Raw genomic sequence first — 25889 nt, 5'->3', positions numbered from 1 at the left:
TGTTGTTGGCAATTTTAAAAGGTTTCTCCCTTCAATAAAAACGAGAAACTGAGCACTGACATTGGGAATGCCTCTATTGCCCTTTCCCCTGCCAAACTCCATTCCATGTGGCCTGCATACCGAAGGAGTTTTGTGAAGATTGGCTACAGTGTAGTGTATTTGAGAGGTTGGGGGCTTTAAAGGACATTAGATCAAGATTTTAGTGAATAGGAAAAATAAGGAGCATTCCCCAGCTGTCATTTACACTCTGAGTTTCTTCATAGAGGGTGGTGGAGAACTTTTCCGCAAGGATTTGAACAACAAACTACACATTGAAAAATGAGTCATGTTTTAAACAACATGCTATATTTATTAGCCTCTGCAAACTGGTAGGAAACCGCAGCACAATTATTTTCTTGCAAGTACTTTCGTGCAATATACGAAATGGAAAAATCCAGTTCACTTAGCATCAGCTTGAACACTTGAAAATAATCTCTAATTGAGGCTCTCTCAAGGCAAAGGCAGTGGCTTTTTCTGCCTCTGCCCCACTTGTGCTTGAGAACTGTCCTGTTTCATAACTTCTGCGTGATGCCGCCTTGAGCAACAATCACTTCTGGCAACCGGATTGTATTTCCTGCCGCTACAGTTTTTGCTTTTACTAAAATCCCATCAGTTGTTCTAGCAATATATACTGCTTTAATGGTGCCTGGTCACTCGCAAACTCTCCCTGGATTCTTATTTTGTCTAAACGCTGAGAAAGAACGTTTTGCTGTGAGCGAAGAGACGCAGAATCTCGCTGTAATTGTGAACCTGAGCGTGACCTGTGACAAGGAGAGTTACATGACAGTCTCCTGGGTCCAGCAGGTTTACGCAAATCCAATAATGTTTTGAGCAACTGTGCTAACAATAAATCTTTGTCTCTTGTTCAGAGTGTTTGTTCGCATGCTAGCTAGGCTTCGGGGGTGGTGAAAGGGGGGATGAAGAAAAGATGCCAATATGAACTGATTCGCTAAAAGATTAAATATGTAAATGTGCACAACTGGAGAGGACAGATTCTGCTGTGTGTGTACCTACACTGTCCTCCCTGTTTAGCTTCATGTCCCAGTGCAAAATCTCCACCATCACTGCTGTACACATATCAGGCAAACTTCTCCTATATAGCGGAATCTCACTAAACCACCGATACTATAACACATACAAAGAGGTGCTGTCGGCAGCAAAGATTAAATAGTCTAGGTGATTCAGGAGCTTAAATCCATTTACTTTCACTGGGATGTAGGCTCCTATGTGCCTAAGTCACTTTTGAAAATGGGAAATTCGGCTCCTAAGTGACGTAGTAGTTTTTGAAAATTCTGCAGGCACTAGGTTATGAAGTAGAATAATTAAAACCAAATAATTGATGTCAAAATGCAAGCAAGTACATTTTGCTAGAAATGTTTGTACTTTTCTGACTGTGTTTGCTCACTTTCTCCAAAAGGCCCCAGTTGAGCCAAACACTTGCCTTATGTTTCCCTTTAGATATGCAACATCTCATACTTACTCAGCAAAGCACTTAAACATCAGCTGAAGTCCCGGGTTGAAGTTAATGGGGCTATTCACGAGTTAAACATGAGCTTTAGTGCTTGACTGGATCAGGGCCTAATTCACAAAATTAATTCATTTACAATCGGTCACCAGTCATTACTGCAAATGAGCAAGGTTTTACTGTATTCTTACAGTAAACGGGCATGTTTGACCCATGCGCTCTTTGGAAGTTCTGTGCCTCGGATCTTGGCTAACCTCTAAGCATCAGAGGAGTTGGATTTTCCTGGTGAAAAGCCTGCTGCTCTCAGCGTGAAAAGAATAATATTTCTCATACTGCAGATCAGATCAGTCAGCACAACACATAAGCTTGATTTTCAGAGGTGCTGATTAGTTCCCATTGGCTTCAACAAGAGGTGCGGGGCGGAGAGGGGGGTCAGCACTTCTGAAAACTAGGCCCCTTCTTGTTAGCACTGAGCAGAATAGCGTATTTCCAGACTTCAGCCATGCGGAATCAGCTCCCAAGAGGAAGGAATTGATTGATTCATAAAATTCTCATTAGCTTTAGAGCAAACAGATTTAATAAAGTCATACGGGATTATTCAGCAGCAGATCTGGCTGTTACTGACCATCTCTACCCACATGATAGGTCTCAGTGCATTCAGTGGGATTTACTATCATCATTTAACAGGGCACAAGAGAGGAACAATATAAAAAGAATACACAAAGTTCATGTATTGTGAAGTCAGTTCCCCATCTTCTGTATATGAATAATACACTGTGAACAAGAGTACACCACAGGTTTTCAGTTTCCAGGCTTCGGTGGTTGCTTGTAGTCTCTTGTTACGGCAAGATTTTCTACCTCTGGAAGGGCCACTTAAAACAGCTGAATGTTTACAAACTGATTCCATACCCAGCTATTCAATTCAATATACTGCAAGGAACAAACAATTTATTCAATCACATCAACACGTAATTACAGAAGAATCTACTGAACTCAATGCTGACATTTGCTGCTAACATACATATATATGCTTCACCCTGCACATGGAGTATCTATGCCAGAACATGGGTTCAGAAGCCGCAGCAGAAAGAACATCTAAAATGACTGCATATCAGCATCTGGGGGCTGTTTGACCACACATATAACTGTAGATTTCAAAGATGAGCACAGTGATTTTTGGTGTTGCAGTTGTTATGACCATATAAGGCAACAACATATATTCTATTGTGCCACTGTGGTCCTGCTGAGGGAAGGCGGCTTCTATGATCCTGTAATAACCATCTTAGTTTCACAGAACAGTCTTGGACAATTGCCTCACACACATTCAGCTTATGCCACTACAGATTGTCTAACATTTCAACCTTAAGCATCATCTTCTGTTTCATTTAACATCATTCACAAACATCATCCATAAATTCATTAGTGTACCAGCTGTTATACAGCCCTGGAGTTCTGAAGACAAGTGCACAAAAAACAGGAAATTGGATTCTGCTACAGTTTGCCTTTAAATACCAGAAAGTAACAAAGGAACTTAAACAGAAATGACTGTGTGTGTAATCATATAAAGGAACAGCAAGAAGAGAATTCTTGGGTTATCCAGTCTGACCTCCTGCATCATACAGGACTTCCCTATCATCTCCCCTAGTGCCTTATTTAAATTCTTAATGGATCATACAAGTCAGAGAAGTAAAAGACATATTAGGTCACCTATCTCCCTGCCAGGGAAAGATTGCTCCTTACACTATATTATCCAGTGCTTTTTCTATTTTTACGTGTCTCTGGGGACTGGGCTTATATCTTTTCCTTTGAGAGACTATTTCACAATCTCACTGTTAGGACGTTTTTCCTGATTCCACCTGTCTCTCTTGGCAATTTATGCTCCCAATGCCTACAGAGTTTTCATTCTTAGCTTTGAGTCATTTTCACAAATGATAGTTTTTTTTTTGCAATCTAGATTGACGTGAAATAAAAGGGTGAAGGAGTGTGCATGAGGATGATGAAGTGTATTTATCAGTAATGTATTAGACTAAGGACCAGATCCTCAGCTGGTACAAACTGACAAACTGATGGAGCTTATTTACACCACCTGAGGACCTGGGCCTATATGTTTTAAAATGGTTCATGAAATTTCATATGCACATCCAGTTGTGACAGAAATGTTGGCCATTTTCTTATTGTGAATTCATTCAACTTGTGCATTTGGGTCAAAAGTTTTAACCTTGCATCCCTCTAGAGTTAGGGACTTAAATCTATATTTAGGCACATGACAACAGTGGCTTGATTTTTCAAAGGTGCTGAACACCTGCAGTTCCCATTGACTGCAGTGGGTGTGCAGTACCTCTGAGAACCACGCCACTTATGTAAGTGGATGAATATGGATGTAGCTATTTAACTTGAGACATTCCACTTTGACACTTCTGACCATAGGCCTGTCCTTTCCCTGCTCTCACATCTAGCTCTTCTAGCACTTACCAGCCATGTGTCCAGAGAGATGTCTTGGTGGTTCTCATACCAATTTTGTGGACAGTGCTATCAGCTGATAATTATTCCATACTCTGTAAAGTCCTGCTCTAGAATTGATAGAATCCCTGAAATGCCTTGTAGAGCCCTGCTGGTACAGCATGGGGATCCAATATTATTGTGCTGATGGAGCTATACTTTAGACCAGTCAGTGGGACTTTATCCTTCTGTAAGATGTCTCAGTAGAAAACAAGCCATAATCTATAATGCACAGAAAAATTAGGGTCAGACTCAGACAGAGAACTACACATTCACCAAAGGGTAACTTTTTTTTCTTGTCATTATTCAATGAATGAGTGTTTATAATCTGGTCAGAATGTCTTGTAACCAGTCTGTGATCATGGCCGCCACCTCTCTGCTGGCATCTAGGACAAAAGCATGGCGGATTCCCTTCTCACAGAGCCGAATGTCCCCATCCGGAAAATCCATCTTGATCTCTTCAAAATACTGTTGTGGGCACCAGTTGTCTGCAACTCCATAATAAAAAATCAGCTAGAAATCAAAGCACAGAGAAAACATTCATTTGAAAAGGGAAGGAGGGAGCACCAGTCAAATAAAGGAACAACACAGAATCCTAGAAATTAGGGGAAATGGCATGATCGAGCAGTCCTGCTACTGATCATGATAAAATCACTTCACCTCGCTATGTCTCTGTTTCCCCATCTGCAAAACTAGGGATAATGATACTTTGTGAAGTGTTCTGAAATCATCTGGACGAGTACTCAGTAAGGGTGAAGATTTTCATTATTATTTGAAATTGAAAACCCTGTTAAACCCGTTAGATCATCGAGTCCATGCCTCACCAGGGCAGACTGTAAGCTTCTTAACAGAATCTATGGTATTAAGGGAGAGTTTTCCAATGATTCTGTCTAGTAAGAAATGACCAGTTAGGTTGGGACTGGATACACATATTAAATATTCTTTAACACTACCATATATAAAGAAAAATTAAATCTAAAGGCCGGATCCTCTGCTGGCACAGCTCCATTGAAATCAATTTACACCAGCTCAGGACCTGGCCTGATACAATTTACATATAAACATACCACCTTCTTTCTCCCATACACCAAGAAATATGTTGAACCACCAGATAACGTTGTTCCAGGCATCACATTGGTGATGAAGACATAACGATCCCTAATCAGACACTGTACAGGTTCTTCATTGTTTAAACGGAAGTGTAAGAAGGAAAAGGAATTTAAAAAGGCATATTTTTTCATCCTACCATTCTATATTTAAATGTACAGTGGGATCATCATAGGACAATGTTCACAAGTCAACAACTATGACATGTTACCAGAGGATAGATGCTTATACATGTGGTAAAGAAAATGAGCTACGCTCTGTTAGGAAAATGAAAATGGCAGAGCCCATTATTTTATCCTCCTGTCTTCTCTGCATGCTCTTAACAAAGCTATGAGAGGAGGGAACTATGGGGACGGGCTCTAAAAAAATACTGGAGCTGATCTAGAAAAGGTAAATTGCCGTGATTCTTTGCTAAAGTGCTTCAGTAACTGTCAAGATGCCGTTATCCAACATCTGCTGCAACTGTCAGGGCACTTGCATATGCAAAGAACTGACCAGAAAAGTTCCCCCAATTATGAGATCTCTAACAGAAGAAAACACTTGGTTAGACTTTTTTGGGTCCCATCACTCACTAATGCCGCAACAGTTACACACCAAAAACATCAATGTCATTTAAGTCCTGAGTAGCAAACACCGAGGCCTGCGCTTAATTTTAGTTGCACGAGTTGTCCCTTTACAGGATTGAGCCTTAAAAAGCATTACATTTTTTAACATGTACAGCCACAGGCTAAAACGGCAGGGTCTGTTCATCACTTACCTAGCCCAATACGAACAAGAAAAATAGATATATTGGATTCAATCTCACTTAATATGCATCTTAAGCCCATTAGACTGTTGTGTAGTAACCAGTTGTGTGTCTGGAGTTAATTCATTTCTAGAATAGGAGCTTCTGCTTACAGAGGTCCAGAAATCAAAGGATCTATCCTATTATATTTAATTTAGGTATCTAGAGGGTGCCAATCACTGTACTGCATAGGTACTGGCATATCTCTGTGTGGTACATATATACTGACTTGGCAGCCCATCCCAGTTGCCTTGCAGCCCAGGGTTTTGTCTAAAATGATAGGAGATTTTGCTTTTAGCTCTTATGTGTTGCTGGGTTACCTCATCATCATCAGGTTGGAACTGGACCTGTTAATTGGTGCAAAACATGCTACATGTTGTCTGTCTATTTTATCTACTTATCCCATACCTATTATCATAGTATCTGAGCACCTCACAATCTTTAATGTATTTATCTTCACAACACCCCTGTGAGGTATTATCCCCATTTACAGATGGGGAACCAAGGCTAAGAGACGGTAAATGAGTTGTCCAAGGTCACAAAGGATGTCTCTGGCAGAGCAGGAATCTGAAGCCAGGGCTCCAAAGTCCTAAGTTAATGCTGTAACCAATGGAGCATCTTCCTCTCTACTAGGAAAGTGAAAATGTCTCTTGCTTAGAAATCATTTCACAACCCTTCCAGTATCGTCTCAAATTTTCATAACTGCTTTTTCAAGGGGTTACAGACGCCAAAGTCGTAAGATTTTGAAAATGTGCAAGAATGGGTCAAAAACGGATGCTTTGTGCTAAAATGTCTGAATGCAAGTACGAAAAATATGTTGATTTCTCAATGGGTCACATGTACAGCTTGGTCCAATTACATTAATTACATTTGTTGCATATTTCATTTCTGAGCTTCAGCGCATAACTGAGCAACACAAACAAATCAGGAGACAAACAAGATTGTTTTCAATCACAAAAAAGCTTCAATTGTTTTAATTTTAAACAATTCGGCAACAATTTGAAATAGAAATAAATGCACCTCATTGTATACTGGAGTAGAGACGGGCAAAGGGCTAACATTTCATTATGGATGGCATTTCACAAACGGTTACGTGTTTGTGTCTCATTTGTTTTCCTCTCACTGAAGCTCACCAACCCAAATGTTGGACACAGTGGAATAGTGGCTGTATCAGCCAGTCTTTAATGGACACATAACTAACACAAGCTATACATCTAGGTGCGCGTGCACGTGTTTAACATAAACACAACTAAGCTGCTGAACACAATGGGCAGTGTTATGTAATTTTAACAATAGGTGGGATTACCAGACATGGCACTTTAATATAAAAGCATTTATTTTCGTAAATATTCTAATTAGAAATTCCTGAACTTTGTTAGAATCCAAATTTGTTTTCTGATAGTCAGTTCTGCTACCTGAATCCCGGTGTTGAATGGATTGTGCCATACAATCGTGGGTCACAATCGTGGGGGGAGATTTTCAAAGGCACACATGGAATTAAGGCACCAACTTAGAAAAGTCAATGGGAGTTCGGGATCTAATGATCATTTATAGCTTTCAAATTCTCTCTGTAAAGGGTAAAACAGTGGAACTCTTCACCTCCACACTACATTGCCAAGAAAACTGTAGATGAACTTTGCCATTAATCCCAACTCACTCAGACCTCCACAACTCAAACATGCCCTCCTTCCTTTTAAGATCAATCACCTGGCTCTGGCCCACTTCATGGCCCTTTACTCCTTTCCCCAATTCTTTTACTTTTATAGCCTGCGGCAACTCTGTCCCGCTGTACAATTTGGTGACGAACGTTCTCCATTGCAGCTAGCACTTTGTGGAAAAGACTTTCTTTACCTCCAGGCAGGGCCGGCTCCAAGTTTTTTGCCGCCCTAAGCAAAAAAAATTTCCTGCGCCCCCTTGGCCCCGCCCCAACTCCGCCCCTTCCCCGCCCCATTTCAACCCCTTCCCCAAATCCCCGGCCCCGCCTCCTCCCCTGGGTGCACCGCAGATCCCCTCCTACCCCCCCTCCCTTGCCTGGGAGGGAGGGGGGGGGAAAGCGGAGTGGCGGCACGCTTGGGGGAGGAGGCGGAGGTGAGTTGGGGGGGGGAGCGGTTCCTCTGACCCCCCCAGGATTACTTCCTGTGGCCCTCCCTGCACCCCCACCACCGCAGCTCACCTCCGCTCCGCCTGCTCCCCTGAGCGTGCCGCTGCCACTCCGCTTCTCCCCAGGATCAGGAGTCTCGGGGAGCAGCTCCAAGGCAGAGGGCAGGAGCAGCACATGGCAGTGGGAGGAGGGACAGCTGCAATTGATAGCCTGCTGGGCAGCTGCTGCACAGGGAACTTAGGAGAGCGGGGAGCTGGTAGAGGGGCTGCTGGTCCACCCTGGTTCCAAGCCCCCACCAGCTAGCTCCAACGGGCTGCTCTTCCTGCAAGCAGTGGACAAAGCAGGCGGCTGCCAAACGACATTAGAAGGGAGCATTGTGCAACTTTAAACGAGCATGTTCCTTAATTGATCAGCAACATAACAATGAAACAACATTAACTGGGATGACTTTAAGTGAGGAGTTACTGTAATTGGGCTTTAAGAAAAGCCCTCAAATATCACAAGACATGATAAAGTTGTGAGAGTTGGTAATCCTGTGGGTAAGGCATTTTAGCTTATGTGATCCCTCATGAGAGGCACCTGTTGCTTGTGAATGAACAGAGCTGTCTGGTTTTTCTCTGAATTTCTCTACAGGGACAGAGTTAAGGTTTTAACTGGGTATTTCAATATTTTAAAGTTTTGGGGTTTAAGTTTAATCTTAACGTTGAATTTTTCGAGTTTCATATAGTAGTAACGACAATGTTCTTGTAAGCTGTTTTACTCTTAAGTATTTTTAACCTTAACTCCTTAAATGTTGTCTGCACACAGTATTATCAGCTCCTCTGCCAGACCTGGCACAATGATAGCAGCTGCTGTGTAAACACTAGCAGAATCTGAGATTGATATCAACAGGATGTTTACATCTTAAAGAGTTTCTAAGAAAACAGTAAAGATTTCCTGCAGTTGACTCTATTGGCATTTATTTTAGTATGTATGACAGTTCAAAAAAAGTATAAATTATCGAGGGTCGAATTTCCTTATGCCTCTTCTCTGACTCTGATAGGTCAATACCGAAAACAAACAAACAAAACCAGTTAAAAATACCGATTGGATTAAACACAGTTTCCTTTATCTTTTTGGAATTTGGTACACAACACAGAGTACAACTTTAGAACCCTACTCCTTGGGCAAGCACTGCAGCTGATGGCACGGAACAAAGGACTGGCTCTGAGTGGATACAAATTGGCGGCACATTGCCACTGCAATCAAGCTAGGATCAGTATCCTCATTGTAAAATCCTGATGTCAGAAACGCTAACTCTATTATTACTCTCGCATGCATTCACTGGGTGAGGCAGCAGCGTTCCTCGCTGAAGGGTCTCTCCATAGTAATTAGTCAATAGTCTAATTTGCTCTTGGGTGGAACTTGGTTTAAAAGACTTCAGCCCAGGATTAATTTTTGTCTCAGTCAAGATGCATCAAAACGGATTTGTGGAAGTGCCTCCTTCTCCTGCCAAGAGCATCATATAAATGAGACAGAAATGGATTGGTCTGGGATGCTCTTTTCCAGTTTTGGATTTGCCTCAGCAGTGTTTTGGCTTCACCAATCCATTTCTGGGTGGAATTCAAAGTGTTGGCTTTAACCTATAATACTCTAAACATTTTGGGAGCTGGTCTCTGAGACATCGCCTCTCTCCCCCTGCGATATTGCTGCGGTTGAGATCAACGGGTGTGATGGCAAAGCCTTTGGACCTTGCAGCCTAGCTAGCTTTGCCAGAGCCCAGATTTGTTAACTTTCCAGGCAGATTGTAAAGCAATTTTTGTTTGTTTGCTGGGACTTTGCAGATGGGCTGGTTGTCAATCTGCAGCACAGGACATTATTTGTAATACTTACTCATCTGGCTTGTGGTAAAGTTGTAAGGGACAGATCTTAATTATTTGTGTGGTGGTGGTGTTTTGTTTTTTTAAAAACCATTAAGGAAAGCACTAGATTTTGTGAAACCTAAATAAATAAAATCAGCTTCTCTGTAAAAACTGACAGCTGAAAGGCAACTGAAACCCAGCTTTCAGTGTGATGAAAGTACTGAGTTCTGAAAAGTGGATTCTGTATACGTGGCTATTTAGCACATGATTCTGTAGGCCATGTGTTTCCTCGCATTTGCGATATGTTTCATGCTATGGAATACACTGCGTAGTAGACTCCTTGGTGTTCATGCCTAATTCCCATCAGGGGTTATGGAATGTATATGTCTGGACAACAGGGAAGTTTGTTCGCTCTCTCTTTGCTTCAGTGCAACCTCATGCAAAAATATCTGTTAATAATGCTAAAGGCAGCTATGCATGTGGACCAAAGATTACACAGAAAACTATTTACTTACAGTGCCTGAGACTCAAAGGCTATGGGGTAAAAAATATCCTTTTAATAAAGGATGTATAGGATTTGTCCATAAATAAGGGAGACTGGAACAGCCCCTTACATAATACAGATTATTTTTAAAAGCTTAAATAAAATGCTTTGCAATATATATTTAGCTGTGTCAGTAACATGCAATCTCATAAGGAAAGTTTGTCTAAACTTCAAAATAAAAAACCGAGGATTTGAAAACCGCGGTTGAAGTTTCAGCAATATATGATCAGATTCTGCTGCCCTTGCTCACTCCAGACCAGATTCCGATACCCTTACTCACATTCAACAGGACCTTACCTCCCCTCTGTCATTGGGATTGCCACGGAGTTGGGTGCTACTCAGCTTGAGTAAGGATATCCAAGTCTGGTCCATCGCGAGCAGTTCCATTGACTTCAACATGACAATTGAAGGGGAAAGATGAGTGAGGGCAGCAGCATCTAGCTCACTGTGACCCCCAGTGACAAAGGCCAGGCTAGGCAGAGCAAAGCTGAAACTGACCTGGTTCTCAGCTCATAACACTGGGCTCTATTGTTCTTCATCTAGGACTATGGGTATGTCTACACAGCAAGCAGGTTCCTAGTCTCAGAGCCTGGGTTTACATACTATGGTGCTAAAAATAGCTGTGTAGATGTTCGGGCTTGGGCTGCTCAGGATCAGAAGCCATGGGGCAGGGGTGGGCTCTGGGTCAGGCCCCACAGAAAAAAATAGCCATGAACCACTGCACGTTGGGTGTGACATAATGGGAGAAAAACTGGGAGAATTTCTATAAAAACAGAGTGCAAGAATTTACTAAATGCCTCCTCTTGGAAGTCCTAGAAGAGCGATATTAGTCCTTTCTTAAGAGTGCATTCCCATTGATGGCCACAGGACTGCTCATGTGAATAAAGATAAGTCACAAGTCAGACTTACAAGCCCAGGCCTCAAAACAAGCCCAGGAATATACTTAAAGGAATTAAATATCATTTGGGGACACTATGCAGTAATATTACTGCTTATCACAGCTACCTTGTGGAAAATCTGCTATAGCCATTTACCCTTTCTTCTGACTTCTCCTTACACTTGCAAAGATTGTGATGTTCAGTGTTGATTCGTCTTTTACCAATATTGAATTACAGCACACTTCCTTTTTTGTAAAAATCACAATAAACTTCCTCTAGTACAGTATCTGTGCTTCCAGTTTCTGTTAGGAAAGGGAGTAGGTGTTATTACAGTGAAGGAACTCAGTTCAGCTGGCTCAAGAATAATCAGCTAACAATAATTAACCCTCATAGCTAAGTTAGTCTTGCATCACTAAACGCTACCCTTTTTTGTCTGGCTTTTGTAATTTAACATAACTCTTGACAGTGCTTCAATACCGAGCCTATTGGAGATTCACTCTCTGCCTGGTTTTCATTAACAACGTTCATGCCCCTATTTTAAAAAAAATCCCACCATAATTACATGGGAAAAAGGCAAATCTCCATTTTCTGCATACAATTCCATTGCCACTGCTATTGAATGTGCATATTTTCCCTCTTTAGAAGTCTGCAAGTGAAATGCCTCAACCAATGACCCAAATAATGTTCCAACCCCCACAAAACACACATCTGACCAATTAGCATTGTTAGATTGGGAATCCTAGTTCTGAAGAGAGCCATATTTTCTATTGCTCCCCAACTAGTAAGAATTACACTTAAATCTGGACGGAGAGAGACTGGAATAATTTAGTGTCTCTTCTTCCCTCTCCTTCAGAACACAACATGAAAATATGATCCAGAAATAACTTTTCTATTTCACAGAAGCTGGCACAGTCAGGTGTTAAGGTTGGCTTTTAACTTATGATCACACTGACTGCTAAACAGTATAAATTTTGTAAAGCGACAACTTGCCAACTCTATAGCAACTTGGACTATAGTTCCTATTTTTATAAACTTCCAACCTTTATAAATTAAACCCACTTTTACTGTCAATATACTTCCAATTTAACTTAAGGCCAACTCAGATTTTTCCCCTAATTCTCACATTCCCAGAAATTACTAGAAGGAAGAATAAAAAAAGAGAGGTATTTAACCTCACATTTGTTTCTGCTTCTTCTTCAGCTTGCCAGCTGCCTATAACCTCGCCTCAACATTTCATTTTCTTGGGTACATTTGCCATTTTAGAAATGTGACGACACAGTGGAATCAATAAAACAAAGTTAACACAGGTTTTCAAAGGTTCCTGCATGCCAAGGCATTGCATAGGTTGACAGTGTCAAGAGAAACACTTACTAAAGCAGACAAAGGCACCTGCAAACTATCATAGGTTCTGATTCAGCAAGGGAAATAAGCATGTGTGTAACCTGAAGCATGTGAGCAGTCCCACTGAATTCAATGGAACTACACAGCTATAAGTAGGGCCCTTCCAAATTCATGGCCATGAAAAACACTTCATAGACCGTGAAATCTGGTCTGCCCCTGTGAAATCTGGTCTTTTGTTTGCTTTTACCTTATACGATACAGCTTTCACAGGGGAGACCAGCATTTTGGGGGTCCTGACCCAAAAGGGAGTTGCAGGGTGGGTCACTGTATTGTCACCCTCACTTCTGCGCTGTCTTCAGAGCTGAGCAGCTGGAGAGCAGTGGCTGTTGGCCAGGTGCCCAGCTCTGAAGGCAGCACCCCCACACCCGCCAGCAGCAGCACAGAAATAAGCATGGCAATACTATACCATGCCACCCTTGCTTCTGTGCTGCTGCCTTCACAGCAGGGTGGTTGGAGAGTGGCAGCTGCTGACTGAGGGCCCAGCTCTGCAGGCAGCAGCACAGAAGCAAGGGTGGCATGGTATAGTATTGCCATGCTTACTTCTGTGCTGCTGCTGGGGAGGGGGGGAGGAGGTGCTGCCTTCAGAGGTGGGCTTCCTGCCAACAGAGCCGCTCTCCAGCTGCCCAGCTCTGAAGACAGTGCGGCAGTATACCAGCAGCAGTGCGGCAGTAAGGGTAGCAATACCGCAACTCCCCCAACAATAAACTTGTGACCCCTTTTTGGGTCAGGACCCCTACAATTACAACAATGTGAAATTTCAGATTCAAATAGCTGAAATCATGAAATGTACGATTTAAAAAATCCTAGGACTGTAAAATTGACCAAAATGGACCGCGAATTTGGTAGGGCCCTAGCGATAAGCACTGTGGCTCTGACCCAGCAAAGCACATAATGCACATCGATGATCTCATTGAAGTCAATGGGTCTACTCGTGCTTAAAGTTAAGCATGTGATTAAGGTAAAATTTCCAAAAGTGCCTAAGGTCCAGTCTTGCAAATAACTACTTAACGTTATTACCAGGAGCTGTCCCATTGTAACCTGCAAAGCTTCACTTACATGGGGGGTGATCCAAAGCACACCGAAATGAGTGCGAGTCTCCAGTGGCTTTAATGACCTTTGGCTCAAGCATATGATTAGTTCTATTTAAGTCAATGAGACTACCTGCAAGGATCAGGCCTTGGGTTTCTTTTTTAAGAATCTCTCTAAGGGAGCCAGGACAATTGTCCTTCCCACAAAGGCCGAGTTAAATAAAATAAAGCCCAGTGCTGCATGATGAGAGTGTCATGACAACTTTTTTTTGAACATTAGAACTGGCGCATACTCTTCTGTAGCATTCATTGAGATTGCAGCTTGTACCTTCTCTATCTGCATCCACGCCAGGCCTGTCTGGGCAGTTTAAGGGAATAATTGTGTTGAAAGGAATGACAGACAGCATTGATATGGCACTGCTGACTGTGAGTGGAGATTTTTGGTTACCTGGCCCCAACTAGCAGTATTTTATTTCCAGTGCGCAAAATATTAAAATGCATTTAGAAGCGCACAGCAGAAAAGGGACTCATAAAATCAAAATCTAACCTTAACCAACTGACAGAAAATACACATGGTTGGATTCTATGATCTGCCAAGTTCACCTTGCCCTGCTTACATTGCATGGCACACAGTGGGCGACAGTAGCTGGAGATTTACACTGGAGAATCCCCCCCTGTTGAGAGGGAATCCCTGCCAGTGTCAAGTGCTGGAAACCACTCTTGCAGGTCCAGGGAGGGAGAGTGTGAAAAGCATGGGGAAGGGAGGGGGCGTGGCTGAGCTACTCCTGATTCTCCATTGGTGTAAGGTCCCTCAGCAGAGTAAGTCAAAGTTGCCCCATCCGGCCTTAACTTATACCAGAGCCAAGCAGCTGAAGATCAGGGAGTCACTATTGTCTCCCTGACCCCTCTGCAATGTGCCTGGGCTGTTTCAGGTGCAGTGGAAAATCAAGCCCACAGAATCTGATTCTATATAAGTTTCCGGGATTAGCATTCTGGAGCCTACTGTGTCTGTTGAGTCAGTGTGAAGCACTGGAAACAGCTACAGAAAAGGCTGAGAGGTCTTTTTATTCAGAATATCACCAGGTTCAATTATCATTGGATTTTGCAGTCTGTCACGATCCAATTTTTAAGTTCTCTGCCATTTTGACTTTACAAATTACATCTGAGTGCAGATGTGCTGGAACTAGGGGGCTGCCACACCCCCTGGTTTGAAGTAGTAGTAACAGCCCACATACATGGTTTCTGCCTTCAGCACCCCCACTATGAAAATTGTTCCAGCACCACTGCCTGAGAGACAGCAGGGCATGTATCTATGTCATGCAAAGAGTTTGAGACAATTGTGATGTCAGAGGTAACTCAAGATAAGAATGGCCATACTGGGTCAGACCAAAGGTCCATCCAGCCCAGTTTCCTGTCTGCCGACAGTGGCCAATGCCAGGTGCCCCAGAGGGAGTGAACCTAACAGGTAATGATCAAGTGATCTCTCTCCTGCCATCCATCTCCACCCTCTGACAACAGAGGCTAGGGACACCATTCCTTACCCATCCTGGCTAATAGCCATTAATGGACTTAAACTCCATGAATTTATCTAGTTCTCTTTTAAACCATGTTATGGTCCTAGCCTTCACAACCACCTCAGGCAAGGAGTTCCACAGGTTGACTGTGCACTGTGTGAATAACTTCCTTTTATTTGTTTTAAACCTGCTGCCCATTAATTTCATTATGGGAACGAGTACATAACTTTTTCTTATTCACGTTCTCCACACCACTCATGATTTTATATACCTCTGTCATATCCCCTCTTAGTGTCCTCTTTTCCAAGCTGAAAAGTCCTAGCCTCTTTAATCTCTCCTCATATGGGACCTGTTCCAACCCCCTAATCATTTTAGTTGCCCTTCTCTGAACCTTTTCTAATGCCAGTATATCTTTTTTCAGATGAGAAGACCACATCTGTACGCAGTATTCAAGATGTGAGCGCACCACGGATTTACATAAGGGCAATAAGATATTCTCCGTCTTATTCTCTATCCCCTTTTTAATGATTCCTAACATCCTCTTTGCTTTTTTGACTGCCACTGCACACTGTGTGGATGTCTTCAGAAAACTATCCACGATGACTCCAAGATCTCTTTCCTGATTAGTTGTAGCTAAATTAGCTCCCATCATATTGTATGTATAGTTATTTTTTCCAATGTGCATTACTTTACATTTATCCACGTTAAATTTCATTTGCCATTTTGTTGCCCAATCACTTAATTTTGTGAGATCTTTTCGAAGTTCTTCACAGTCTGCTTTGGTCTTAACTATCTTGAGCAGTTTAGTATTGTCTGAAAACTTTGCCAGCTCTCTGTTTACCCGTTTCTCCAGATCATTTATTAATAAGTTGAATAGGATTGGTCCTAAGACTGACCCTTGGGGAACACCACTAGTTACCCCTCTCCATTCTGAAAATGTACCATTTATTCCTACCCTTTGTTCCCTGTCTTTTAACCAGTCCTCAATCCATAAAAGGATCTTCCCTCTTATCCCATGACAACTTAATTTACGTAAGAGCCTTTGGTGAGGGACCTTTTCAAAGGCTTTCTGGATATCTAAGTGCACTATGTCCACTGGATTCCCCTTGTCCACATGTTTGATGACCCCGTCAAAGAACTCTAATAGATTAGTAAGACACGATTTCCCTTTACAGAAACCATGTTGAATTTTTTCCTAACAATTTATGTTCTTCTATGTGTCTGACAATTTTATTCTTTACTATTGTTTCAACTAATTTGCCTGGTACTGACATTAGACTTACCAGTCTGTAATTGCCGGGATCACCTCTAGAACTGGGTACAGAAGCTGATTTAAAGGACAGGTTACAAATCATAGTTAATAGTTCCGCAATTTCACATTTGAGTTCTTTCAGATCGCTTGGGTGAATGCCAACCAATCACCACACTTACTCTACAGCTTATTTGCATGGAACAAATTCATTGGTTCTGTGAGGGAGACTGCTCAGATGGTGGACTACTTGGTTTAACTGCCCACACCCATGCACCAAACTGCAACCCACAAATCAGCATAAACCCTCCAGAACAATTCCTCAGACACAAATCAACACAACCACCTATACCCATAAACACCACCACAACCAGTACACACAATAACCCAAATACGTAGCTCCTCACCAAACACCCCTTGCTTTGTCACCCACACAAATCTACACAATTCTCCCAGCACAATGCAACTGACACACAAATCAACATAACCACTGACAAAACAAACACCAAACATCACTCTGAAGCCTCGAATGTCTCTTGAGTTACTGTGAAGTGACAAATAAAGCTACAAGTATGTTGGAGAGCTCTTTTTGTTCAGCATATCATCAGGTTCAATCATCACTGGGATTTGTGGTCTGTTACTGTCCAATTTTTAAGTTCTCAGGCATTTTCAGCTAATAATAATAGTTGATCTTAAGTAGAAAATATCATGGACCAGATTCTGCTCTCAGTTACAGTGGTGTAAAGCCAGAGTAATTAGAGTCAACAGGTCTGAGTCTTCTTTTATATTGGGGTACATCAGAAGTAACCCCTCTGAAGTCAATGGAGTTACACTGGTGTAAAAGTGGTCTGAAATCAAAATCAGGCCCAGTGGGATTCCTCTGCATTTACATTGGTGTAACTGAACACAGAAGTTGTCCCCAAGTGATTAGGCATCTCACAAAATCTGAAGATTAAACGGTACCTTCTTTAAATTTTGTTTTATAGTTGTACTGTCTCTCTCCACAACCTTCATCATTTCTTGGCTTGCCATATACAGGACATTCGCTGCAGAAAAAGAAATGCACAATAATGCAATTAGAAAGCAAATCTCTTACACTTACAGCAAGCTATGGACCCAATCCTGCAAACAAATGCTCCTGGCTGTACACTTATTATCCTGCAAAATCCACAGAAAGCATCACAGCTGATAGAAAGCATTCGCAGGACTGGGCCTTGTGCCCTAAAATATCAAGGAACATATCAGATAATTTTCAGTGAAATTCACTTTTCACTATTCATATGACACAGCCACTTTGCTATCGACTTTCTGAGAGGGTTACCTGACTCAAAGTTATTAGTGAAGAAAAAGGTGCAATGTATTCCTTAATTATTATTATATTCTTCGGTGTGATCTTTAGTATGCTCTTTTGGAATAATCAGAAGGAATGGATGGAATTCTCAGCACTCAGACAGCATTTTCATTTTCAAAGGACTTTGCAAATATATACAGTAATTTATTTTCTCAATACTTCTGTAAGTTAGGTAATTCTGAGTTAATGTTAATTATTATTATTATTATTCTATGGATTGTGGTAGTGCCGAGAGGTTCCAATCACAGCCCAGGACCTCTTTGTGCTAGGTACTGCACTAGCACAGACTGTAAGCTATCTGGCTGTCAGAAGCAATCCTCACCAGAGGAAGGAATGGTCAGGTATCCATGAAGGCTAATACTATGCTGGCTGCTGGTTTTTCAGGAGAGACTTTCTAAAAACAGGGTCCTGTCTGCTTACTATGGACATAAAAGACCCCATGAGGCTCTCTGTGGATGGCGTACCTGGCCATGGCCCCTCCTCCCAACCATGTCTTCCTGGCAGCCATTCCCAGGGTGGCTGGTTGCTAGCAGTGCTTTGAGTATAGTTTGATCTGGCTTCAGTTGAAGTCCATGGGAGTTTTGCCACTAATTTTCAAGAGCACCAGAAGCCAGCCTGTTGGGATTGTGATGAATGGGGCTATATACATTAAAAATATTACTGACCACCAACGTGGAACTTGCCAATCTTGCTAGGGACACCGCATGCAATTTCCTGTTCTCAGCTCAGTCCAACAGTGACAGCAAAACTGAGTTAGGGCAAGGGCAGACATCTAAAGTCTTCTGCCTGCAGCCTATTTAGAGTCTCCTGTCTGTCCTCTTCCCACCTTAGCCAAACCTCTCTCCCATCTCTGCTTCAGGAGGTGACAGATTGCTCACTGATGGGTTCTGTTGAGACATACTGGGTTGCTGTTGCGGTATTTGCCCACAAAGAGTGTTTTTCCTCTTCAGGGAGCGCAGAAACATGCAGAAGCAACCACTTGCATAACAAAAAGAAAAGAGTCAGGGGCTGCCCAGTTCCCACCGAAATTCAGTGGGAGTTAAGAACCAAACTCCCATAGGCTCCTGCAAAAATCCGAGCCTTGGGCTACAATTTTCACATGCGACTGATGATTTTGGGTGCATAAAATGAGACACCTTTAGGGTTACCATATTTCAGGTTCCCAGAGGACACTGCTGGGACAGGGGGTGCTGGTGAGGGAGCTGGAGGGATGTATGTGTGTATTGGGAGGGATATTTGGGGGTGCTGGAGGGGTGCATGTACTGGGATGGGGCTTGAGGGGTGCTGGAAGAGTGTGTGTACTGGGAAGGAGTATTTGGGGGGCCGCTGCAGGGGTGTGTGAGTACTGGGAAGGGTACTGTGGTGGTACTGGAGCAGGTACCTGAGGCCTCGCTCTTGAGGTGGGGGGCAGAGTCACTTCCTGTCACAGTGATAAAGTGGCTGGTGCAGGCCCGGGACGCAGTGCCAGCTGTCAGTCAAAGCCTCCCTGCCTCTCCCCATCCCCAGGGCTGGGAGCCAGGGCCTGAGTGGGCAGGATCGGGCAGCTGTGGCTGCAAGGAAGGAACCAATCAGCTACGACTGCAGGAAAGGGACCAGTCGGGACACGGAGACAGCTCTTTCTGAGCTGCAACATCTGCTTGCAAAAATTCCGGACATTGCCTCTTATTTGAAAAGTCCCCCTGGAGAGAGGGTGGAGGATCAAAAAAGAGGTCGTAGCCAGGAAAACCAGGACGTGTGGTAACCGTAGACACGTGGACCATGGCTTTCAGAAGTGCTGAGCACCTGCAGATTCGGCTGGCTTCCAGTGGAGTAGTAGCTGCTCAGCACCTCTGAAAATCAGGCTGAAGGCATCTCAGATCAGAGGCTATTTTTGAAAACATTGGCTTTAATGTGCACAGAAAAATAGGAAATGTAGTAGAATCAATATGGGTACAAACCCCGAGCTGTGAGAATGTCTATATAGCAGTAGGGCTACACTACCGGCCTCTGGATCAAGAAAAAGAAACTGAGTGCACAGCAGTGAAGGATTACAAAGAGGCAGCAAAATCTAGCAAAATGGTAATAAAGGTGGAATTCAACTGCCCGCATAAATGGGTTAAACAGCACAACAAGACAAAGTTTAGAGAAACAACTTCTTGACACTTTAACACTAGACACTTTCAGTGACTGCTTGGAATAGCCAGTTCTAGAGCACACAAGAGGAGAGGTTATTTTTGATGTCTTAGGAAATACATAGGAGCTAATCAAGAAGTGACAATGGCTGTGCCACTAGGGGTATGGCTACACTTGCAGCTGTACAGCGCTGTGAGTTAAACCTGTCTTTGTACAGCTGAGTAGGAAAAGCGTTGCAGTCTGTCCACACTGACAGCTACCAGCGCACTGTCGTGGCCACTTTTGTGGCATTGGGAGCAGTGCATTATGAGCAGCTATCTCACAGCTATCCCACAGGGCACCTCTTCTCATTCTGGCGCTGTGGGTTGTAGGAAGGGGGTGGGGGGTGCGGGGCATTCTGGGTCCTGTCCCAACACCCCGTGATGCATTGCTTTGCATCCCAGCAATCCCTGTGTTTCCGTCCACATTTGGTGCCATCTTTCAACGGTTTCTGTGCAGCGCGATCTGTGTTCCATTTCGGTCTGCGGGAAATGGAGCCCGAACTGCTGAGGAGTATGCTGACGAGTTTTGCCAGCACGTCATGTTTGGCAGTCGAGCTATTCCTTAAGATCCAGAATGACAGTGAGGAGTCCGACGATGATATCGAGTTGCGTAACGCGTACGACACAAAATTGCTTGTGGCATTCACGGACATGCTCAGCACCGTGGAATGCCACTTTTGGGCTCGAGAAACAAGCACTGAGTGGTGGGATCACATCGTCATGCAAGTCTGGGATGACGAGCAGTGGCTGCAGAACTTTCGGATGAGAAAAGCCACTTTCATGAGACCATGTGAGGAGCTCTCCCCCACCCTGCGTCGCAAGGACATGAGACTGAGAGCTGCCCTGCCGGTGGAGAAGCGGGTGGCTATTGCAATCTGGAAGCTGGCAACTCCAGACAGCTACCGATTGGTTGCTAATCAGTTTGGAGTGGGAAAGTCGACCGTTGGAATCGTATGGATGCAAGTTTGCAGGGCCATTAATCGCATCCTGCTCAGAAGAACAGTGACTCTGGGTAACGTGCAGGACATTGTGGATGGGTTTGCACAAATGGGTTTCCCTAACTGTGGAGGGGCGATAGATGGGATGCATATTCCTATTCTGGCACCAGCCCGCCTAGCCTCCGAGTATGTTAATCGGAAGGGGTATTTCTCTATGGGTCTCCAGGCGCTTGTGGATCACTGTGGGCGTTTCACTGACATTAATGCAGACTGGCCCGGAAAGGTGCACGACACACACATCTTTTGGAACACTGGCCTGTTCAGGAAGCTGCAGGCTGGGACTTTTTCCCAGAGCGGAAGATCACAGTAGGGGAAGTCGAAATGCCCATTGTGATCCTTGGAGACCTGGCTTACCCGTTAATGTCATGGCTCATGAAACCCTACACAGGGAGCCTTGACAGCAGCAAGGAACAGTTCAACTACAGGCTGAGCCAGTGCCAAATGACTGGAGTGTGCTTTTGGCCGTTTAAAGGGCCACTGGCAATCTCTGTATGGGAAGCTGGACTTGGCCGAACACAGCATCCCGCGGTTATATCTGGGTGCTGTACCCTCCATAATATTTGTGAAGGGAAGGGTGAAAGCTTCAGTCAGGCATGGACCTCCGAGGTTCAACACCTGGAGGCTGAATTTGCACAGCCAGAGAGCAGGGCTAATAGAGGGGGACAGCACAGGGCTGCAAGGATTAGGGATGGCTTGAGGGAGCAATTTGAGGCTGAAAACCAGCAGTAATGTCTGGTGCCCTGCACGGGAGTGAAGTGCAGTGCTTACAATGTTAGTAGGAATCTATGTTTGCTAAGCTGATTTGTAGTGCCTGTTTCTTTTCTGGGCTAAGGTATCTTTTAGTTTATGCAATAATAAAGAATGTTTTCAAAGCCAAAGAATCCATTTATTGAAAAGAAAATTAATGTATTGAAAAGAAACACAACTTCTTGGGAATCAGAAAGGGCAAAGGGGGTGGGGTGGGGAATGGTACAATCACAGATTTGTGTATGTCCTGTCTGGAGTGCTGTGCAATGAGTGCTGCACTTCAGGATGGCTATACTGCATGGTGATGGGGTTGAGTGCAGAGGGTAAGGGTCGTAGTTTTCAGGACTGGCTGCTGAAGATACAGATGTTGGAGGCAGCTGCTGGTGGTAAGAACCCGGATTTTGGGGAAAGTGGGTTGGAGGTGACATGGGGGCACAAGGGAAAGAGTTTTGGGACAAGGGCTGCAGGGGGGGTGCGGGCACAGTAGTGATCTGCCAGCATGGCTACAAGCTCCTGGATAGAGTCTGCTTGGCGCTCCAGGATGCTTATTAGCCGATGACTGATGAGGTCCAGCAACTCGCCATTGCTCTATATTGGAGCTCGCTTGACACGTGGAGACATGGTCACCTGGAAACTCCATGCCTGGCTGAGCAAACAGGAAGGAGATTTTTAAAATTCCCGGGGAATACAAAGGGCAGGTCTGACAGTTGGTCACCTGAAGCCAGGGCGGTAGAGTTCGAACTGATGACCAGAGTGGCTAGAACAGGCATTGTGGAATACTGCCGAATACTTCTGGAGGCCAATCAGAGTGCATTGGGTGGCCACACTGGCGCCGCAGTGCAGCAGCGGTGGTGCAATAATCTCTATGCCTCTCAGGGAGGTGGAGTACCAGCAGCATTGTGGCCGCGGAGATACAGTGCTGTACGTGCCTTGCCAGTGTGAACGGGGAGTGAGGTACAGCGCTGTGGGCGGCTTTACTGCACTGTAACTCGCAAGTGTAGCCAAGACCTAGGTAACAGTGACCACAACATAACTAGCTCAAGATGTAAAAAAAAAAAAAAGAACAAGAGATTCTTTAAGTATATCAGAGGAAGGAAGCTTACAATAGACTTGGGGAGCCTGCAGGGTCATCAGGGCTAAAGGGAACAAATAAGGAAGATAAGGATATTGCTGAGAAGCCAAATGATTTCTTTGCCTGGTCTTTATCAATTAGAATGCTGGGGAGATTCTTACTTTGGACCTGCTCTTTTCTCGTAATAAGGATGAGATTTGCTGAGTCTGAGGTGCCAGAAAAATTACTGCTGGAGCAAACTGATCATTTAGAAAGCATAAGTCACCAGGCCCAGATAGTGTATCCAAGAGTTCTAAAGGAGCTTATGGCTGAACTGCTAACAAAAAAATTGTAATCTCATTAAACATAGCCACTGTTCCAGAGATTGAGAGAGTATCTATATTTTAAAAAGACCCTGGGGTGAACCAGGGAATTATCGACTGGTAACTCTTACATCTGCACCTGGTAAATTGATTGAAATGATAACTGAAAACTGAACAACAAAACACCTGGAAGGTGTCTGTCTAACGTGGAGTCTGAAAAGGAAAATCATGTTTCACTAATCTCTTATAATTCTTGAATGTGTCAATGAAGTAGTGGATAAAGGAAAACCAGTTGACATAATTTATTTAGACTCCGAAAAGGCCTTTGACAAAGTTCCACAGAAAAGGCTAATAAAGAAGATAAGTAGTAACAGCATGAGAGGCAAAGTGTTGCCTGGATCAAAAACTGGCGACGAGACAGAAAACAAAGGGTAAGCTTAAATGGCAAAAGGTTAACAGCAGTTGCTTCAAGATTCCATATTAGGTCCTGTGTTGTTTCATAAATTTATTAATGACCTGGAAAGGGGACTGAGTACCGAGGTAGCAACATTTGCAGATGACAAAAAGTCATTTAGGTTAGTCAGGATCAGACAAGACTGTGAGGCACTTCAGACAGACCTAAACAAGTTAGGTGAAAGGGCGACGCAATGGCAAATGAAATTCAGGGTCAATAAATACACAGTACCATGTGAGGAGGAAAATTTTTAACTATTTGGACACCTCTTACAGGGTTCTAACTGAACAGTATCAGCTCAAATAAGGGACCTGGATAGCACTGTAGACAGTTCAATGAAAACCTCTGCTCAGTGTGCAGCTGCAGTTAAAAAAGCAAACAAGATGTTAGGTTGCACAAGGAATGGGATGGTGAATAATACAGAGAATACTGAAATGTCTTTATATAAAATCAATGATGCAGCCTCATCTGTAATACTGTGTGCGGTATTGGTCACCCCATCTGATACAGGGTATTGCAGAACTAGGTGGATTCGGAGAAAGGTGGCAAGAATAATCTAAGGCATAAAAAAATCATACAAAGAGAGACTGAGAAGACTGGGATTGTTCACTTACATAAGGCAATGAATGAGAGAGGACATGATACCAATATATGAAATATGGTATAGAGAAGGTAGATTGGGAACATCTGGTTTTGCTGTCTCATAACACAAGAACAAGAGGGCAGTCAGTGCAATTAAAAGGTGGAAAATTAAAAAAAATACTTTTCCCACACACAGTGTGATTAAACCTTGGAACTCAGTGCCACAGGAAGTTGTTGAGGTGAAGAACTTAACAAGATTCAAAATGGGATTGCACGTTTATATGGAAAACATATAACCATTTTTTTTTGGTGCAAGGGATGTTAAATCTCATGCATAAGGGTTTAAGTCGGTCTGTAACTATTACAAATCTGGAAGAGACAATGTAGAGGGAAGATCATCCCACTTCTGCAGACTGAGGGGTTCTTACACCTTAATCTGAAACATCTGGCACTGGCCAATGGCAGAGACAGAACAGTGGACAAGATGGGCCTCAGATCTGATCTAGTCTGGCAATTCCTAAATTCTTAAACCCAATGCTTTTGGAGTACATTGTGGAATTTACTCCTCTTCCTAATTATTAATTTATCAGGGCCAGTGGTGATATTTTAAAAAGCAACTTCTCCAGATATTTATGTAAAAATCTAACCTGAAAATAACTCAAATGCTCAACCGAAAAGGAAAGGGTACAGAAAACATCAGTGTACTGGGTGAATGATGAATATTCATCATTTATTTAAAAACACCTCACCACACACATCCCTATCCCAAACCACCCCTCTCTACAAGGGGCCAACCAAGTAAAAATGCCTGGGGTTTGGACTTTCAAAGATACTGAGTAGCTACAAGTTGACTGATTTCAATTGGAACTGTAGGTGCTCAGCATTTGTGAAAATCAGTCCCTTAATTTCTTGTGATAGTAAAAACTGACCACACCTTCCTACCGCTATTTCTTTGGTGACCAATATAATAACAGAATACATTTTTTAAAAATATTTTTATAATTAATATTCTATTTAGTAGTTTAAATGCAAAAGTACAGGTATAAATATATACTGCAGCAATAAAATACATGCACAGCACAGATGTACAACAGACACGGACATCTTTCATAACAGCTTCCTACCCTGGAACAATCTAAGGCCTAGTCTTTGAAAAGACTTATGCATGCAAGTAGTGCCATTGAAGTGAACTGGTCCACATGTGGACATAAAATTAAGATGTGCTTAAACTAAGAGTAGCATCAAAGCCTTAAAGAATGTTGTGAGCTAGATCATACTTCCATTAACTGGTTAAATCAAACGGAAAATCCCAACATTTTAAAATAATGTACCATCAATACTGCACTCTATTTATTAAATATGTATAGTGTGAAGTGGCTACTGAATGAATAAAATTGGGTGTACAGATATATTGTTTTATGGCAGGATCAGCGGCTTTCTTTCCCCTTTGCTGTTACAATATGACAAATTGGGATCCTTCACAGTGATATTTTTCTCAAAAACAAAGTCATACAGTTCAGGGAGAAATCTCCCTTTGCCACCGCTTCCTAGTTCCGCACTCTGCTAACCTTGACATGTTGTGCTGTTTCCTTACTTGGAGAACACTGAGCTTTGTTTTCAAAGAAAATTATTCAAAAGTATCCACTAAATTTTGTGCCCAACTTTAGGCCTGATTTTCAACAGGTTCTTCTGAGAACATCCAGCCCTAACCAAAGTCTATGGGAGTGGAAAGCTTGGCTCTTCTGAAAATCTGACTGCGAGTTGGACACCCAGAATCAGA

General features: G+C 43.1%; 1 protein-coding gene across 2 annotated transcripts in view; it reads right to left on the bottom strand.

The window, feature by feature from the left end:
* Nucleotides 1-374: 374 nt before the first annotated feature.
* The window catches only part of LDAH (lipid droplet associated hydrolase), a 185015-nt gene continuing 159500 nt past the window's right edge, over nucleotides 375-25889 (bottom strand). For both annotated transcript variants that reach the window (XM_045011873.1, XM_045011872.1), the window contains exons 6-7: nucleotides 17414-17496; nucleotides 375-4516 (exon numbers count right to left, since the gene is read on the bottom strand). In XM_045011873.1, the coding sequence (XP_044867808.1) occupies nucleotides 4325-4516; nucleotides 17414-17496 (275 nt within the window). In that variant the 3' untranslated portion in view covers nucleotides 375-4324. The remainder of the gene's footprint in view (nucleotides 4517-17413; nucleotides 17497-25889) is intronic.

Source organism: Mauremys mutica, chromosome 3, assembly GCF_020497125.1.
Source record: "Mauremys mutica isolate MM-2020 ecotype Southern chromosome 3, ASM2049712v1, whole genome shotgun sequence".
In the NCBI taxonomy this organism is placed as follows: Eukaryota; Metazoa; Chordata; order Testudines; family Geoemydidae; genus Mauremys; species Mauremys mutica.
This window is presented reverse-complemented; position numbering and strand designations above follow the sequence as displayed.